Here is an 18,994-nt window from a genome sequence, read left to right on the forward strand (position 1 = left end):
ACACGCATTCACATACACACTCACACAAACACATCGCACATAAAGACACACATTCAGCCACAAAGTTTCCAGACAGTTTCAGCTGCAAGTGAAGGGTGTGGCGAGAGAAATGAAAATGTTAAAAGTTTCAGGGGTTAAGAATGAATCCAATGCTTACGTTTTCATCATATCTGCTGATGCTGAATAATGTATGCGGATTATCATCCAAAAATTGCAGAAAGATAAGTCTTTAGGATCTGCAATTCATGCAGAATTTGAAAGAGAACAAGCATTTTCATGCTCAAACAAACCTATTACAAATGAAGCGCAAGAAACAAAGCATGCTCCAGTATAATCTCGAGGTCACGTAGATCACTCTTGGATTACTATATATAGCATCCAAGTGAACAAAATCGCAAGAAAAAAGTATTTCCTCAATTACCACTGGAACAAGACCAAGACTTCCATTGTGCTGCTTTGCAGTGATTGAAAAATGGGTTAAAACCATAGTATAGAGTCATCCACACAAGCATTTCTAGAAGCATAGTACAAGAAGCATTAGATCGGTTCTTGTTGAAAAGGAAAAGAAACAGCACAGAAGAACAAGTTACTTACCTTTGGTAATGCCTTATCTGGTAGAGAGTCTATCTAACCGCAGATTTCTTACTTTAGAATTCTCGCCAGGCGCCAGACTAAATCTGGACATTTTCCTGAGCAGAACCTATGCACGCCAGTAGGTGCCATCATTCAGCTCCATGTGGCGGCGTCGTCTGCACTGAAAGTGCATGAAGGGTGCCCAAAGAAGGAGGACTGTCACCCCCGATCTCCGCAGGTAAGCTGCAACCACCGCTATCATATTGGTGAACACACGAGGGACACTGTTAAGACCAAAGTGGAGCACAGTGTACTGAAAATGCTTGTAGCCTATTGTGTATTGCAGGTAACGTCTGTGGGCAGGCAAGACGGGAATGGGAAATTATGCGTCCTGCAAGTCCAATGCTACCATCCTCTCTCGCGGTCCAGGGCAGACAGGACTTGAGCGAACATGAGCATTTTGAATTTCTCCTTTTTAAGGAAGAAATTGATAGGGCATAGGTCTAGAATTGGACAAAGGCCTCAGTCCTCCTTGGGCACCTGAAAGTAGCAGGAATAGCAAACACAAGCTACTTTTGATACCAGCACCCACTCTAAGGCGCTCTTGGTCAAGAGAGCCAGCACAGGCTGACGGAGTAGGAAGATGTGAATCACTGTCAGCATGTCACAAATGGGTGGAGGGAGTAACAAAGGGGAGGGAGTAGTCCCTTTGAAAATCTGGAAAATCCAGTGGTCAGATATTATCGGCCTTCAGTGGTGCAGGTGATGGCATATCCTGCCAGCCTACCGGATGCCCAAGATTGTCAGAGGGCAAACTAAAGAGGCTTGAAGGCTGCGGCTGCTGGGGGTGGACTGGCCCGACCTTTGGATACCTGACCCATGAGGTCTGTGGGTATAGCATCCTCAGCCATCCCAGGTCTGGAAAGCTTGTGGGCCGTGGTGGCTAGGCAGGTGGAGGTCAGCGGAAGTCCCTTCAGTGCCCACGAAAGGTGGACTGGGTTAGCAAGGGGCCATGGGGTGCATGGCGCAACAATACACGCAGGTCTTGACGTCGTGATCACGCTCGAGGCACTGAAGATAGATGAGGTGTGGGCCAGTCACCAACATCAACCCAAGATCTGAGCCCCAGGGCATGAAATCAGCCTTCCTTGTGGACATCCATGCTACAACAGGCGCCAAAGTCTTAAAAGTCTTTGTCAAATTAGTCGAAAAAAGTTCAGCCAAAAAGTGACTCTTGGTAGATGTTCTCTGGATCTGCAATGTGTGGCATGGAAAGAAAAACTCTGGGGTAGAACCAATATAGGCACAGAGCAAGTCACTTACAACGTATTTGATGCCAGGCAGAGCTAAATGACACCACCTACCGGTGAACAGTGGTACTGCACACACACAAAAATATCTGGATCCAGTTAGACTTGTGGGGATAATTCTATGGTAAGGAATCTGCGGCTACACGTCTCTATAAGATTATTCTGTTTTGAACAATATTTCAAGCATTAGAAATGCCATCTTACTCATGCCACCTGTCCATCACCACCCCCCTTATTGAAATTACCTGTGAGAGAGTGCACAACGTGAGGCAGAGACTTACAGGCCATCACAATAATAACTTCCCAATTAACGTTTTAGGCAGATATGTGGGAAGGACTGAGAATATCGCAGATAACAATCCTAGAGCAGCCAGGAACACACTGTGGCAACGCATGCATCATTAGCAGGTGCAGAGTTCAGACTTGTTTTGTTCACTGGGTCGGGTTAAGCCGCGGGGAACATGCAGCTGATCTATTTTGCCCACAGCTGCCGGAAAGCCTGCAATAAGAGATCTACTGGCTGCCCTTGTCTAGGTCCTGAAGCAAGTTGTTGTTCTACAAATTAAACAGCCATCAAACAGCTCAAGACTTGCCTCCTAGAAATATTATTTTACCAGAAAAATAATAAATGCAACTTTTATTTTATCAGATAAAGACAGAAAAGAACTGGAGAAAAGTCACTTAAAAAATGTAGGGTTCAAAACACTCTTTGTGGGATGCAGCATGCATCATCTTATATTATTCCTACAAGGCCTGTCTAGCATTACTCATTCAGTTGACTTTCACTATCGTCCGATGAGTCAATGGCAACAATGTACTCAGTTAAACGTTCATTCAGTAGATCACTAATCATCTAAACTGTTACATTACAGAAGCCCACATGGCAGATTCATTCTTATTCCTATCCCCCCGCACAATGCAGATATTATTCACATGCACACTCGCCTAACAGCACAGCCTTTTCTTGATAACATCTCTAAAAAAAAAAAACAGCACTATATATCAACAATTTTCATGTGTAAGCGCGCACCGCATCGAATTGATTGCATGAAGACGAGGGGTTGACAATGAGCCAGCCACTGAGATGCAACGAAATGCTTGCTACCTAGCAATCACCTCAATGGGGTCTACGTAGAGAGAAGTGCCAGCAAGCCTGTCTAAAATCAAAGCATTCCATAGTGTTGATTTCTCTCATCGAAAATTGTGTTAGACAATACCTGGATATTCAGGTCTCCTTGGGGGCGGATGGTTCCACTGCTTGGTGTGATGCTAAACTCCGTGGCTTTAGCATCTCCTTGGTACTCCATCATCCAGGCAGCTCGCTCTTTCTCTAGGATCTGGTCACAACTGGTAACGCTTGGCTCTCCAGTGCCATCCATGGGAACACGGAGATTAAAGGTCAGGGGTACCAAAGATGTGTTGTGAAGGCTAACTTTGAGCGTACATGGAAAACCTGTCAGAAAATCAGACAACAAATGTTTGAAATTAGATGGTTTCCTCTTTGGTGGAAAGACAATTCATTGGGAAAAAAAGGCAGATAATGGTACGAGCATCGTTATGAGTTAGCTTTTTGTTTTCATTCGTTTTTTGAACTTGGCATAACATGTTACTCTGGTGTTACATTGCAATATAAGTTCGCTTCCTTTGGCATAAGCCCTTGTTATGTATCTCAGAATCCCATTCCTACTGTCATGTATTCCTATAGGTTCTGAATCAATCCCCCTATTCCTGACCCTATTCTGGTTAAACTAATTATCAAGTTAACTAACAGTCAGCCCATGAGGCAAGAAAAGCCCCCATGATGCAGATACCGTTATCTGACGCAGTCACACTACGGCACAGGAACGTGTTATCTGATTAGGTCATAACGCTTGAGATCTAATTAGACAAGCGACATTCCTCCAGCCCCTGATAAGGCATACGACGTTCTCATAACAAATCAAACCTATGACAACCTGGAAAATCCGTGCGGCCACTGTTTTGATTTCACAGAGAACTCCAGTAAAAGAATGTGCTAACGAGCAAGTCGTATGACATCTTAATTGACGTATCTATGTCCATCCTTACGTCAATCTCGGCACCTTTAAGGTATAAATATTGCCGATCTTGCCCTATGCAAACACACGCGTGGTGACGAGACGGAGCAGCCATACTTGCCGAAGCCCAGAAGCAGAGAAGACCCCGCTGGCAGCAGCCCCGTCTTCCTGACGCGCTGAGAGACGCGCTGCTATCTCCTACCGAGAGACCCAGCACCGGCGCTTTCGGGCAGCCCTCGCAGGCAGCCTGGAATATCGAGACCAGAGAAAGAGATACCATTCCTCATTCATCCTAACTTCCAGGTACAGAACTGAATAACCCCTCACAGAGAATTCTTTAGTTATTCACTTGGCAAAAACAAACTTAACTTAAACTGTAACTTTCTATTCCCGCCCACGCATTAGACTTAGGTCAGGTACACGGGGTAGGCGTATTTAGAATCACCAGTTGAGTACGTTTAGTCAAATGTATATGTGTATGTAAATATATTTTAATCATTTTAAACATCATATGGCTCAGAAACCATATCAATGTTTTTACAGTATTACTTTATACTATTGCTTTTAATGTATGCACTTTACTTAACTATAAGTATTGCAATAATATCGATCCATTTCTCTTGTACGAGAAAAGAGACTGATCAATAAATAACACCTTTTTATTGAACACGCCCGTCTCTTCCTTTTCTCTACAATCTGATGAGACTAAGAATGCACGTACTGACTGAGTAAAATAATTGCCTTGTGCTCACACGACTCTGGAGATACACTCTTGATTAGGGGAGAGCAAAGTTGTCATGTTCTATGGTTGTCAGAAACTAAATCCCTTCTTGTCTAATCAGGGGAGTTAATTCTTTCCTGAACATTCGAGAAAGTTTCTAGCGAACTCTGAGCTACGCTGGCAAACCCAAAACTTAAGTCTAGTATCGACAGTAGTAGACCTAGTTAACGTCTGGCCTAGGCCTTTACTGCTGTAGGTATTATTCCAATGCGCAGAGCCTATTGGGAAGATAGGAACTACACTACATGGCGCCCAACGCGTTTGGAAAGGGCGATAAAACTAACGTAAGACATTTAGAGTAACTCAGTCGTGCTTTCTCACTCAGACCCCTTTTCCCAAATACTCCAAAGACGTCTGGAGTGGGTGAAAGGTAAAATCCTCCAAAACCTCGCAGGAGGGAACTCCTATGTAAGGTTCTTGGTTTAGTCAACGTTGAAGGATACACTGTTCCAAAATATTGTGCATCTAATCTTTGTTCCATTAGAAACCTGATCTGCAAACAAAAAGAATAACCTTTCTAACAGTAAAATGTCAGAAAGTGATGACGAAAGAGAGGCAGTTAGATTAGCAGCTGAAATAGCAGCAGCAGATACTGCACTAAAGGATGCAGACGCGGATATAATACTCATTCCGGTCAGCAAAAGGAAATCTATAACCTTAAAACTTATAGAAAATGGACTGACACCTAGAGGTGGCACAGTCATATTCGTAATTGAGGCACACGAATATCGGCAGACAGAGGTATACTATACATGGATACATTTTCCAGCAGCAAATGCTGTAACAAAGTACTTCCACTATTACAAAATAGAGGTTCCACCCGACATTTACACTCCTTTCGAGGAGGTGGAAGTACCACTCAAATTCCAAGAGCATTTGCTCTTATTTGATGGCGCCCTAATACATAATAATCACATTACAAGGCTCGGTCCTTTAGGTAGACCAGGAGCAACGTGGCCGGTCTTAGCCGGATACACACCACACCCAGACATCGAAGGAATGTCTACAGGAGAGCTGTTAATACAGCTAAAACAATTACTAAAAATTCATAGACAATTAGTCCAGTATGTAATGCGGACTTCAACAATTCAGCCAGCGATTAAACTTCCACAGCTGACCCCTCACCAGGGGAACACAAATAAAATCACACCACAGAACATCCAATCCTGCCTAGGTAAAGTTCCGGCTAAACGGGAACAAATACCATTCTGGTTGGCACAGAAAATCACCCAAATAGAGGCGGTGTTTCCTGACACCACCCCGCTAGAAAAACACAGGATTCTGACTATATGTCTCCCAATGGGAATCGCACCACACATAGAGGACTGTGACACTTGGGGTACAGTCTTTGATTCAATCTACACAAAAACGCACGGTGTTCCATCCATTTCGGTAATACCAGATGTGCTAAAACAAATTCAAGATGAATACGGTCCAGAACCAGCTTTAACTCTTGGTATGAAATTACTGAAAGACTTCAAGCAGGTCTCGGCTATATTATTAGCCAATATAAAAGGTGAAGCAGCAAACGTGGCGATCCGCCAGAGGTTAAAAGAGACAGATATAGCAGACCAACCAGCTGAAATTGCCAGAATCATAGAAAAATCTTATGAAGAACTAGGTAGAGATAGTTTAGGTGGAATACCAGTAAAACCGCAACTGACTGAAAGTCCAGAAAAAATATTTTTTAATAATAATTCACCAAAAAAGAACTGGGATGGAAACAAACAATCCAATCCAAAAGAAAAGAAATTCCAGTCCCGAGGAAGGTCTCCTAGGCGAAGGGAGAAATCTCCGAACCAGAGACACAGGTCACCCCAGAGTGACCCCTCTGGGAAAAGATATAACCTTAGAAATAGGGATAATATTAAAAAACCTGATAGATATCAAGACATTGATACACGTCCCTCTCAATCTTTTCAGACTTCCTCGCAGAAATCGGAAAGAAGAGGACGATCAGAACAAAGAGAAGAGCACGCCAAGTCCAAAGACAAGGAACCTGCTCAACAAAAAAAGAAATTACAATTTCCAAAAAAGAAGGTAGCCAGTATCAAGGTAGTTAACAATGCCGAGAATACTGAGGACACAACTGAAAAACGGAGAGTGGGCTCAGACAATGCTAGACAGCGCAGCAGAAGTGAGCATAGCTCGCAAAGTCCTTATGAATCATCTGGAGACAGTGGACACGAATGAATATCTTCAAGTGGCAACTGCAGACACCAGAGTTAGCAAACCCCACAAGATATACAAGATAACATTACGTATAGAGGGAGATAAGACTAGGAAAATAAGGGGACTATTTTGGGATAACCTTTCCAAGGGTTATGACATCCTTCTAGCTGAAAAAGACTGGCCACCAGAGTTTGTCAGGGAGTGCCCTCATGGCGAAGAAGTAATTATGCCTGCCTTCTCGAATCAAATCCCGATTCATAAAAAATACACACTTGCTAGAAAGTGGGCAGTGGCCTTAGCACCTGCTTTATATAAAAATCATGTAGGATGGGATGAGGATTCTCCTCCTCACAAAATCCAGTTAAAATCACAACCTACTGCACAAAGGCAGTACCCAATTAAGCAAGAAGCTAAAAAACAGGTAAATGAAATACTAGATCAGCTAGAATACCAGGGGGTGATTGAAACTTGCACCTCACAAATGAACAATCCTTTGTTTCCGGTCTCCAAACCAGACAACTCATATCGTCTAGTTTTGGATTACCGACACCTTAACACATGTTGCAAAACCTTTGCAGTGCAAAACTCAAACAGTGCTGCACTAATGAATAACATAGTGCGCAAAAAATACAAAACAACCTTGGACATCTCCAATGGATTCTTTTGTCAAAACATAGCACCAGAGAGCAGATATTTAACTGCATTCTCAGTAAATGGCACTCAAAAGCAATTCTGTCGGTTAGCCCAGGGGTACAAGAACAGCCCGGGGGTATTCTCAGCGAGAGTAACAGAATTACTACAACTATATGATGATGAAGCATTATCTTATGTCGATGACATTTACTTAACAGACGATGACTTGGATACTCACTTGAAAAGAGTGAACACCATAATACTTGGGTTCGCAGCAGAGGGTTACAAATTCAACTTTAAAAAATCCAGAATTGCCCATCTGACAGTCCTATTCTTAGGATATGAGTTATCAAGTGAAGGCAAAAGCCTGGCTGACAATTTCCTAGAGAAATGTGCCGTAATCCAAGCTCCTAAAACACTAAAAAACCTACAGTCAATTCTAGGCTTCCTAAATTTCGGAAGAACATACATTGCAAATTACGCAGAAAGGGTCAAACCCCTTTATGATCTAATTAAACCAGACTTTAAAAGATCCAATTGGACTCAAACACACACAGAAATTTTGAGATCCTTACAAACAGACATGCTAATTAAAACAAAATTAGAAACACGTGATAACACACGCAATCTTGTGATTCGAGTCATCCCAGGGAGATGCGGATTCACATACCTAACCTCTAATGAGGGAGAAAAGGTACCAATTGCATTCAAATCACACTTGTACACTAAGGCTGAAATGAAATTTAGCCCAACGGAAAAAATTCTTACAGCAACACAGACAGCTATAGCAAAAGAACGAGCCCTGGCACAAGGTAAACGAATAGTAATCGTGACACCAATACCAGCCTTAGAGGCGGTAACAAAGGCAAGCATTCCAAATGCTAAAGCACTCCATCCAAGATGGATACAATGGGCTAACTCTCTTGCTGCAACAGACGTGGTGTACGAATTTGATCCTTACTTAAAAACACAAGAATTTCTCCAATATGAATTTGAATGTCCTCCGCCAACCGAAATTCTGCCTCTAGATCACTACGGCTGTATAATATATACAGACGGATCAGCACAACCCGCAGTAGGGGGTAAACAAGCTTACAGTGCTGCGTGCGCGATTGTTAAAGGTCGTTGGCACGAAGGGAAATTTAAACCAACCCTCACTAAAACACAATCCCTAGGAGATTGTACAGCTCAGCGAGCTGAACTACTAGCATTCAAGATGGCGCTTGAAAATACCGATCGAGAATTCCCCACACTCATAGTGTGCGATTCGTATTATTGCGTTCAGTCTTATAATGAATACTTGCAGATCTGGCTTCAGAACGGTTTCAAGGATGCGAAAGGTGGCACAATCAAGCATAAAATGCTCTGGGAACAAGTAGCTCTTTACAAAAAGAACTACCAAAGACTCACGTGATACATACACTGAGTCATCAACGTGATGGCGTTCACGTTGCAGGGAATTCATTGGCTGATGAGGCCGCGAAGGCAGCTGTGCAAACGGCTTCCGTAGCTGCCGTCACCCGGTCAAAAACAAAAATAGACAGCGAAATATTACAAGCTGTCAGCGCTTCAGAAAACGATTCGATAGAACCACTCCCTAAAGGCTTTCCAGTAAAATACTCATACATAACTGATGCAAACAATGTTCCTTTTGCTCGAATCCCTGGAGTGGGGGATAGGGCAATTCCAAACATTGAACATAGGTTAGGACTAATAATAGCGGCACACGAAGGGCTTGCTTCTATTCATGCTGGCGTCTCAGCCACAGTATCATTATTAAAACAGAGATACTGGTGGCCACAAATGAGAAGACAAACGAGGAACTATGTTCTAGCATGTGAAATATGTCAAAAAATGAAAGTATCAACGGTGAGACGTCCAGCGCAGACGCCCCTTCTAATCTCGGATAAACCATTAGCCTGTGTTTATCTAGACCACTGCGGTCCCTTACAAAGGGATGGTAACTATAAATATATCTTGGTTGCAGTGGACTCATGCACGAGATTTATATGGATGTGGCCCCAGCGAACGGCTGACGCCAGAACTGTTATAAAAGATTTGCGAGTCTTTATCGGCACATACGCAATTGGCATGCTGCATTCGGACAATGGTCCTGCTTTTAGCTCTCGGGCTTATAAGGAGGCCATGGTCAGCATGGGCGTGCAATTGCGGTACTCTTGTCCATTTCACCCTGAGGGGAACGGAATTGTTGAAAGAAAAAACCGTGACATAAAGCAATCTATAACGGCAAAGGTATTAGGTTCGGGAGCTGGGTGGGTCAAACATCTAATAAGTGTCCAACGTAGTCTAAATAACTTGCCAAGAAATTCTCTGAAGGGATTCAGTCCGTACGAATTATTATTTGGAACTAGAATGATTATCTCTGACCTCGACAGTCAGACTTCAGTGGTTAAAGAAAAAAGCTTTGATGTCAAAGACCGTTTGGCTATTTTGCAGGACTTAAACAAAACAAGAAAAGACCTGAGCAACATACAGTTGAAACAACAGCCAACAACCACTGAAGAATCACCACCTGTCCCAGCAAGACCTGTCTGGATTCCAAAAGTCGGGGATCTAGTCAGGGAGAAGATCGCGGTAAAGAAGGAATTTGGGCCTTCTTACAGAAAAGCAGTTCCTGTCTTGTCTGTCAACGGGACAAGATCAGTTGTACTACCGCCACTTGCTGGTAAAAAGGAGAACCGAGTTGTATCCATCGACCTGGTAAAACCACAACATGTGGCCGATAACAAACAGTAGGCCAAGTGGACTCCCAATAAGTAGCAGAACACCAAGGTTTGCTACCAGTACAGAGGTCCTAACAAAGAGGCTCATCACATTCGAAACGCCTACAGAAGAACAACAAGGACTATGCAACGATGCAATAGAACTCAGACCTCTGAAAACCCAAATAAAAACATTTAGCAGAGACACACCAATCTATAATGAAGTACCAAGTGAAAATGCAAGAAACAAAAATCCTGAAGCAATTGGAACAATTGACAGAACTGCATCCGGCTACTTCATCAACTTCGATGATTCCTCTGAAAGCCTCAGTGAATCAAAGACACAGCCATCATCAAAATCCTTTAAAGACAAAGCTAAGGAACTTTTGAACCAACTGAAAGAAACATATCTGATTTCTCCATGGATTGAATTTTGGGTGGGTTTTGGTGCATTTATCCTCATACTTTGGCTCATCATGGTATTAACTTTGGGACGCTTCATTGAGGGAAAATATGCTAAAATGGACACAGCAAGTCAGAACATCAACTTGGTCCTCAAACCACACACATCTTCACACGTCGAGAAAAGAGAACTTTCTTCAGCCAACTTCACAGCCAATCCTATACCTGGTGGGGTAGCCTGGGACAACACTGACTATGAAATTTATGGTCCGGTCGAGATCCTGAAATATCCACACCAAATCAAGATCTCCTTGAGTGACTTTGCAAAACCAAACTCATTTGCTGATGATTGGGACTTCGAAAGCATTAATAACATGATGTCTGACTTAGTAATGTCTGCTAAATTTACAAAACATGATTATTTGCAAGGTTCTACAAATTATGATAGTATGTATTGCTATAACCACTATGGTAACCATTTTTTACATAAATCTGCACAACCTAGAAATGTTTTAAATTATAATCAATGGGAACATTGTGCAACACCTCCAAAAGGGAGCTCAAGAACCGTTTACGACAAATATTCATATTTCTCAGGTTTTAACACAAGTAATGCTGAAACATTTTATTTTAAATTGTCAAACAAGACAGGGATGAAAACCATGATAACCAACACAAAGTTGATATATTCAGATTCATTCTTCGAAGAAATGAATACTTTAGGATTTAATTATTGGGACAAAAATGTTGATTTGAAAAGTGTTTGGGGTACAAAAGAATGGCAAGTACAGGGTTTAGAAGCTTTGTTTAGAGCTTGCATGATCCCAGAACAAATGATATTTTTAAATGACACTGTTCAACAAACCACCTGTCTTGGCCTAGCCAAAATCAAAGATTTAAATAAACCGTCTATTCCAAAGCCAACAATGTTTAGCAATAGCTCTGATACGGATGAAGAGATAGACGTAAACCATATATTAAACCAAAACAGAACACATCCTGATTGGAAACAATGGTTGATCTGGCCCACAGATACAAATAACTGTTAAGACAGATTCCTGAATAAAACACAGGGGTTCAAAATGACCAGGCCAGACCCTAGATATCCCCAAAGACATCACCCAGGGATAATAACAACCTACAGTGTGGGCAAATTATGCCTTCAATGGCTACAAACTTCCACACTGCCTGAAATTAAGCAACACCTAACTTTACTTACTGATGGTGCTGACTTGCGTGATTTCATAATGGGACCACGCAAACAGCGTCAAAAGCGTTTCATAGCAGCCTCTGTATATGCAGCATACAATGAGGCCTGGAAGGTTAATCAAATTGAAACAGCAGAGAGAATACGGGAAATTGACCGTATTAATTTGGAAAAATCACTTTCTGTAGTGGACAATGGGTTAATGACTCTGTCCTCCAGAATTTTTTCATTGGACAGCATTGTGTCTTCAGCAATCGATATATTATCGCAAGACTTACTGTTATTACAACATGGTCAGTCACAATTGCGTTCTATTGTACAGCTTGGCTGGACGTTACAAAATCTGCGTTCAGGCTATGTGCCTTGGCGTTTAATCAACACAACGTCACTATTCCAAATCTTTAACCTTACTGATAGACAAATCGGTATGGCGCAAAAGGGTGCTGATTATACAATCTTGAGCATTGAAAAATTAGAAAGATTACCAATGACAATGTCAGAACGACCTGTCAGTGAATGGATAATCCACGGAATCATAAATATTCCAATCTCAACCTTCAGGTTTCAATACTGCCAAAAATATATACAGGCTGGCATGTACGAGAAATTGGGGAAGGGGTACCTTAAAACAACTTGGAACCTGCCCTATTCACATGCATGTGTCAGTAATAAAGGACAGAAAGTGTTTCTTAGTGGCAACAATTGTGCTATGTCACTAAGCGGCACACTTCTGTGTAACGGAATTAGTTTGCATGGAGCCTGTGAAGGGAATTCATACAACCTTTCATGTCACCAGCAAGGCGCACCTGCAACTGAAATAGAACCATTCTTTCAAAGACTCTATAATGGGAGTTACATTCTTATTGTAGACCGCAAATGTTGTAGTCTTATGCCCGGGACTCCTTATCTAGTCACTACGACTGCGAAGGTCAAGTGCTGTGGACGTTCTTTGTTCCCCAGCTCCTTTCCAGACAGGGAGGCAAGGGCATGGCCCAGTTTGAAAATTACTTCTATTCGAATAGATACTTTAAGCAGAATGAAAACAGTGCTTCTTCAGACGCCTACAAGGCTCTCGTCATCAAAAGAAACGTATGATCTACAAGTCGCAAGGACGACTGCAGAGATACATACATTATTATCAACTAATTCCCCCGTACATTTCGCGGAAATCCTGAGCGAAATCTTAAATATTTCTGATACCACTGGGGTCTCAAAGGTATTTAAGACAGTATTTTCGATGGCATTAACACCATTCAAAGCCATACTGGGTATTTTTCCAGATTTCGTCCATTCGATTTTTGGCGGACTTCCCCTGATCCTGGGACTAATTGCAGGAATCCTATTCTTAGTCCTTATTTTTCGTTATGGCAACCCATGTCACAGATCAAACTCTCGCGACAATGGAAGATACAATCCTAGCCATTGGATACCGGGACCGGATATCAAAAATCCTGGGACTCTCCCGGCTTAGAGACCTGAACATGACTTGGTTTCTATCATTTCGACCAATGTGGCAAAGATGTGTTTTACCTGTATTGAGATGTCTGCTATGCGGAGAAGAATGCGTGTTAGACACCTGTCTGACGCTACAATCGGATGCGCCAGTGGATGCAGATACATTGTTGGTTCCTACCAAGGTTCACGCTTTGTGCTGCCCTCAAAGGCTGCCAATCCTGATGATGGCATTCGTGGAATCTTCACCACTACGATTGAAGAGTAGTGAAGTTCAAGATGAAAGCAGCATTAATCAGGTACGACCTTCTGTCAGCAATGCGAATCAGAATGTCAATGGAGACAATCATGCGCACGAATGCATGGTTACACCTATTTCCGACTTAGTGGAACTTTCCCATGAAGCTGTTGACAGTTTTTTCGAAAGCCTTAATGATATGATGTTCTCTCCAGAACAGAAATAGAGACTTTTGAGCAAGCTCGCACACGGCGTTCCCTGAATTCGGCCTTCAACTTTAAAAATAAAGTCACATGAACAATTTTTTCCACCAGTTCACGGACAGCAATTTTTTAGCAGCCCCAAATTATTTTTTACAAAAATTTCAGGACACTTATCTTCTGCTTAAAGTAAGAAACTATTCCTAGAGAACTAAGATTTCTATTTTTAGATACTTTATAAACTTTAGTTGCCCGCTGGTATGTTCACAAATATTTTATTATGTGATGAAATGGTCTCGAACTTTCTTTCTGTATAGCCATATTAAGAGCCATTTCATGTGTATTTCTCATATACTAAATAAGCAATAATGTCTACAAATGCGTGTTTACTTTAGCGTTTAATTCATAGCTTAAGTGCATACAATATATATGACTGCAATTTTTCAGTATATTTGAAAATTTCAAAATGCATTTATGTATTTTGGGGTGGTGAGGTATACACTATACTCTATAGTATGTTGTACTATGTTATACTATGCATAGATTAGTAAATATGACCATAGTTAGCGTGGAGTGGGTGTCATGTATTCCTATAGGTTCTGAATCAATCCCCCTATTCCTGACCCTATTCTGGTTAAACTAACTATCAAGTTAACTAACAGTCAGCCCATGAGGCAAGAAAAGCCCCCATGATGCAGATACCGTTATCTGACGCAGTCACACTACGGCACAGGAACGTGTTATCTGATTAGGTCATAACGCTTGAGATCTAATTAGACAAGCAACATTCCTCCAGCCCCTGATAAGGCATACGACGTTCTCATAACAAATCAAACCTATGACAACCTGGAAAATCCGTGCGGCCACTGTTTTGATTTCACAGAGAACTCCAGTAAAAGAATGTGCTAACGAGCAAGTCGTATGACATCTTTATTGACGTATCTATGTCCATCCTTACGTCAATCTCGGCACCTTTAAGGTATAAATATTGCCGATCTTGCCCTATGCAAACACACGCGTGGTGACGAGACGGAGCAGCCATACTTGCCGAAGCCCAGAAGCAGAGCAGACCCCGCTGGCAGCAGCCCCGCCTTCCTGACGCGCTGAGAGACGCGCTGCTATCTCCTACCGAGAGACCCAGCACCGGCGCTTTCGGGCAGCCCTCGCAGGCAGCCTGGAATATCGAGACCAGAGAAAGAGATACCATTCCTCATTCATCCTAACTTCCAGGTACAGAACTGAATAACCCCTCACAGAGAATTCTTTAGTTATTCACTTGGCAAAAACAAACTTAACTTAAACTGTAACTTTCTATTCCCGCCCACGCATTAGACTTAGGTCAGGTACACGGGGTAGGCGTATTTAGAAACACCAGTTGAGTACGTTTAGTCAAATGTATATGTGTATGTAAATATATTTTAATCATTTTAAACATCATATGGCTCAGAAACCATATCAATGTTTTTACAGTATTACTTTATACTATTGCTTTTAATGTATGCACTTTACTTAACTATAAGTATTGCAATAATATCGATCCATTTCTCTTGTACGAGAAAAGAGACTGATCAATAAATAACACCTTTTTATTGAACACGCCCGTCTCTTCCTTTTCTCTACAATCTGATGAGACTAAGAATGCACGTACTGACTGAGTAAAATAATTGCCTTGTGCTCACACGACTCTGGAGATACACTCTTGATTAGGGGAGAGCAAAGTTGTCATGTTCTATGGTTGTCAGAAACTAAATCCCTTCTTGTCTAATCAGGGGAGTTAATTCTTTCCTGAACATTCGAGAAAGTTTCTAGTGAACTCTGAGCTACGCTGGCAAACCCAAAACTTAAGTCTAGTATCGACAGTAGTAGACCTAGTTAACGTCTGGCCTAGGCCTTTACTGCTGTAGGTATTATTCCAATGCGCAGAGCCTATTGGGAAGATAGGAACTACACTACACTACAATAAGGAATGGAATATCCGAACATTTTCTTAATTGACCCCAACAACTACTTCCAAACAATATGCAATTTGAAGCAGAACTATGAGTCATGTGTTCTCTCTCCCGTACCTTCCAAACTTATGTCCTATCTCATGTGTCATTCGCCCTGCCTCCAGCACCAGACCGTGGTTCCTGGATATTTGCAGTTCAGTTTCACTGAGTGCACTTCCAGTCTTCGGGACAGATTAGTTATTGGCTTTCCTGTGTGCATACATGTATTATGCTGGTTGCCCAATCGTAGCTTTTCTACGTTACATTCCAGTTTGGGATGGATTGGTGTTTTAGTGTAGGGGAAGGTCATCATTTGGTTCCTGGTCACTAACTTGCCCTTAGTTTCAAGATATATACAGCCCACTCCTTGCAGCCAGTAGGAACTACTTGATACTACAGCTACTAGAACGCTGTGAGGAGGACAGGGACAGTCTTGCCAGCCAGTGTATGAACCTCACCCCGTTAAACCAGTTATTTAAGACTTCGAATAACACATAAACAAATAAAAGCTTCCTCTTCTCATCTCATATCTTGTCACCATTGCACTGATGTTGGCGTGGATTTAGGCATCTTTTCACACCAAAGAGTGAAAGGAAAGGTATGCACGTACAACTTACCAATCTCTTATAATATACACAAGTACCTAGCTCCTAACTCTTCAGATCATACCTCTTAGAACTGAAGAAAGAAGTCTGATATCCCCAGACACTGGAAGAGGACACCTCGCCCATATTGCTGTGGCACGCTTCATCCTTGGTGTCCTCTCCCACTCATGGTGGAAGGACTCAACTAATTTGTTCTTTTAACCTGGTCATCATCGGTTTATCTTCTTCTTTGCTTACTTTTTCATAAAACCTGTTTTCATTTCTACAGGTTCTATTGTACTCATTTTGTTCTAAGTTGCTCCTGAAACTTTTTTTATTTTTACCAGCCTGATGTAGTTGAGTGTGCTACCTTCATTATGGATACCTTTAATTTTTAAGATTCTGACTCAATTCGCATCAGGCTTGAGTGTTTAATATTTAGGTTGTCCAACAGGGTTATACAATGCCCTATTATTATATCATAAACATGCCTCAAAACTGCTTATACCATTCTCTGCATAGTTCATTAATTTGAATTATTTATCCCATCTGTTATTCCACCGGTTTCATAGAAGCTCTCTCGTACAAGTTTGTAGCTGAAATGTAATTCCCCTTCGGTCTCCCTTCTGCAGACATATCTATTAATAATATGACCCAGACTTGGTCCTCTGTCACAGTCATCCCTATTTTTGCAACCCTGTTGTTCTTTAACAATAAATTCCACTGTAGGTGAGGGGCAGGTGGAAAAGGTTTAGCTTCTGCTTTGTAAGTGAAGTGTTCTACACCCGTCTATATGCCCAATGTTACGGTCTTATTTTTAAGGATTCCAAATCTGCTTTTGTTAAAATCACCTTCCACGAGGCTCCCTTCCATGCTAGAGCAGTGGTTCTTAAACTGTGGCAAGTGTTTTGCAAATGAAATATTAGTAGATTTAGGAAGCATATATACAGTTCGAAAATCTGGACTTAACACAATGCTGCATCCATCAGTCAGCTCCTCTGATACTGAAACATCCACATAATTACTGGAATACGAAATACAAATCTAGCCTGCAAACCGGTCTGTCAACTATGCATGTATCACATTAAGCTATGAAAAAAATGGTAAATGTTTCATTTGCAATTGAACTCTGACAGTGGTAAAAAAATAATTGAAAAAGTGTTTTTAAGAAAAAAAGTATATATACATAAAAAAACTAAATTAAAAATGTAAACTTTTAAAACGCTCCTTAAATGTGAAGGGATTTCAGATTGGAATAAAAATTAAAATTCACAACCACATCTGGTATGCACGATCGATGGACTCATTTGAAGCACTTTTATGCGCAGACAAAATGTGCACATGGATTAGGAGCAAAAAGGCAAAATGATATATTAGATCATGCCATATTACTTTGTGTTTTATAAATAAAACCGAATTTTGAAAAATTCCAACATTGCCATGAAAATTAGAATGTATATTTTTGTAATTTTTATTTGTGAATTGAATAACATTTCACAATTAGCGTATGTGTTTGATGTATACTTGTTAGCTTATTTGTGTGTGTTGTTTTGTGGTTCAAATTGTAGAAATAGTTTAGACAGGGGTAACTAGCTTCTAGTAGTGAATCAGTGCAGTTCCATCTTAACCAAAAGATTAAGAAGCGCTGTTCCAGAGCTCATGTTCAGGTCCCAAGCAAGCTTTTATAGATGCCTCCAAATTCTTCTAGAATTAAATAAAGTGTTCTTTAGGCAAACTTTGGGCAAATACCACATTTAGTTTCCTGATATTTCCCTCTCCCCTTTGTTCTAGAATCTGTCCATGTGTTAGACCTGTTAGCCTTAGGGTGGTCTGCCCCACAAACAATTTAGGTGTATTTCGTTTTTGTTGGCCTTAGGACTGTGCACACTTTACCACTGCTAAACAGTGATTAAGTGCTCGTGCGCACTCTTTTAAACATGTTGAAATTGGCTTACACCCAGTTGGCACAGTTGATTTACTTGTAAGTCCCTAGTAAAATGGAAATACAGGTGCCCATGGCCTGTTAGTAGCAGGTCTGCAGTACTGACTGCGCCACCTTCTTAAGCAGCCTTTTAAAACATGTCCAAGGCTTGCCATTGCAGCATGTGAGTGCAGTTTTAAACTGTCCATTTGACCTGGCAAAATAACCTTTTGTCAGGTCCAAACATTCCTTTTTTTTAAAATAAGACACTCCTAGGGTGGGCTCCAAACAGCCCTTGGAGCAGGATGTGTTGTATTTAAAAAGTTGGACATGTACTTTTTAGTTTTACATGTCCCAGTAGTTAAAATCTCTCAAATTTGTTTTTCCACTACTGTAAGGCCTTCCTATCCCAAAGGATAACATTTGGTTACCTTATTACATTTAATACATGATAACAGTGATAACTTTTGATTAGGAGCAAGTAGGAAAGTCCTGCTTGATGTATGAGGAATCATAATTTAAAACCCTCTTTGATGGTAAATTCGGTCTTTAAGTCACAATTCTCGAAATGCCACTTTTACAAAGTTGCTATTTTTTTGTCCTAACCATTTGGTGCCTGCAGCCGGTCCTTGGGTTACATGATTAGGTATAGTTGGCAGCTGGCATTTGTGTATTCCTCCCAGACAGTTTCATAATAGAGGGTCTGGATGTTGGGAGGATGGACCATCTCTGGCTGGATGGGGGGTCCTGTCACCTACCACACATGCACTTCAA

At 41.4% G+C, this 18,994-nt stretch overlaps 1 protein-coding gene across 2 annotated transcripts in view; it reads right to left on the minus strand.

Moving 5' to 3' along the window:
- HYDIN (HYDIN axonemal central pair apparatus protein) overlaps positions 1–18,994 on the minus strand; it is a 3,619,565-nt gene that overhangs the window by 2,942,707 nt on the left and 657,864 nt on the right. For both annotated transcript variants that reach the window (XM_078670948.1, XM_078670947.1), the window contains exon 14: positions 3,101–3,336. In XM_078670948.1, coding sequence (XP_078527074.1) covers positions 3,101–3,336 — 236 coding nt within the window. The remainder of the gene's footprint in view (positions 1–3,100; positions 3,337–18,994) is intronic.

The sequence above is a fragment of the Lissotriton helveticus genome, chromosome 12 (genome assembly GCF_964261635.1).
Source record: "Lissotriton helveticus chromosome 12, aLisHel1.1, whole genome shotgun sequence".
NCBI lineage: Eukaryota > Metazoa > Chordata > Amphibia > Caudata > Salamandridae > Lissotriton > Lissotriton helveticus.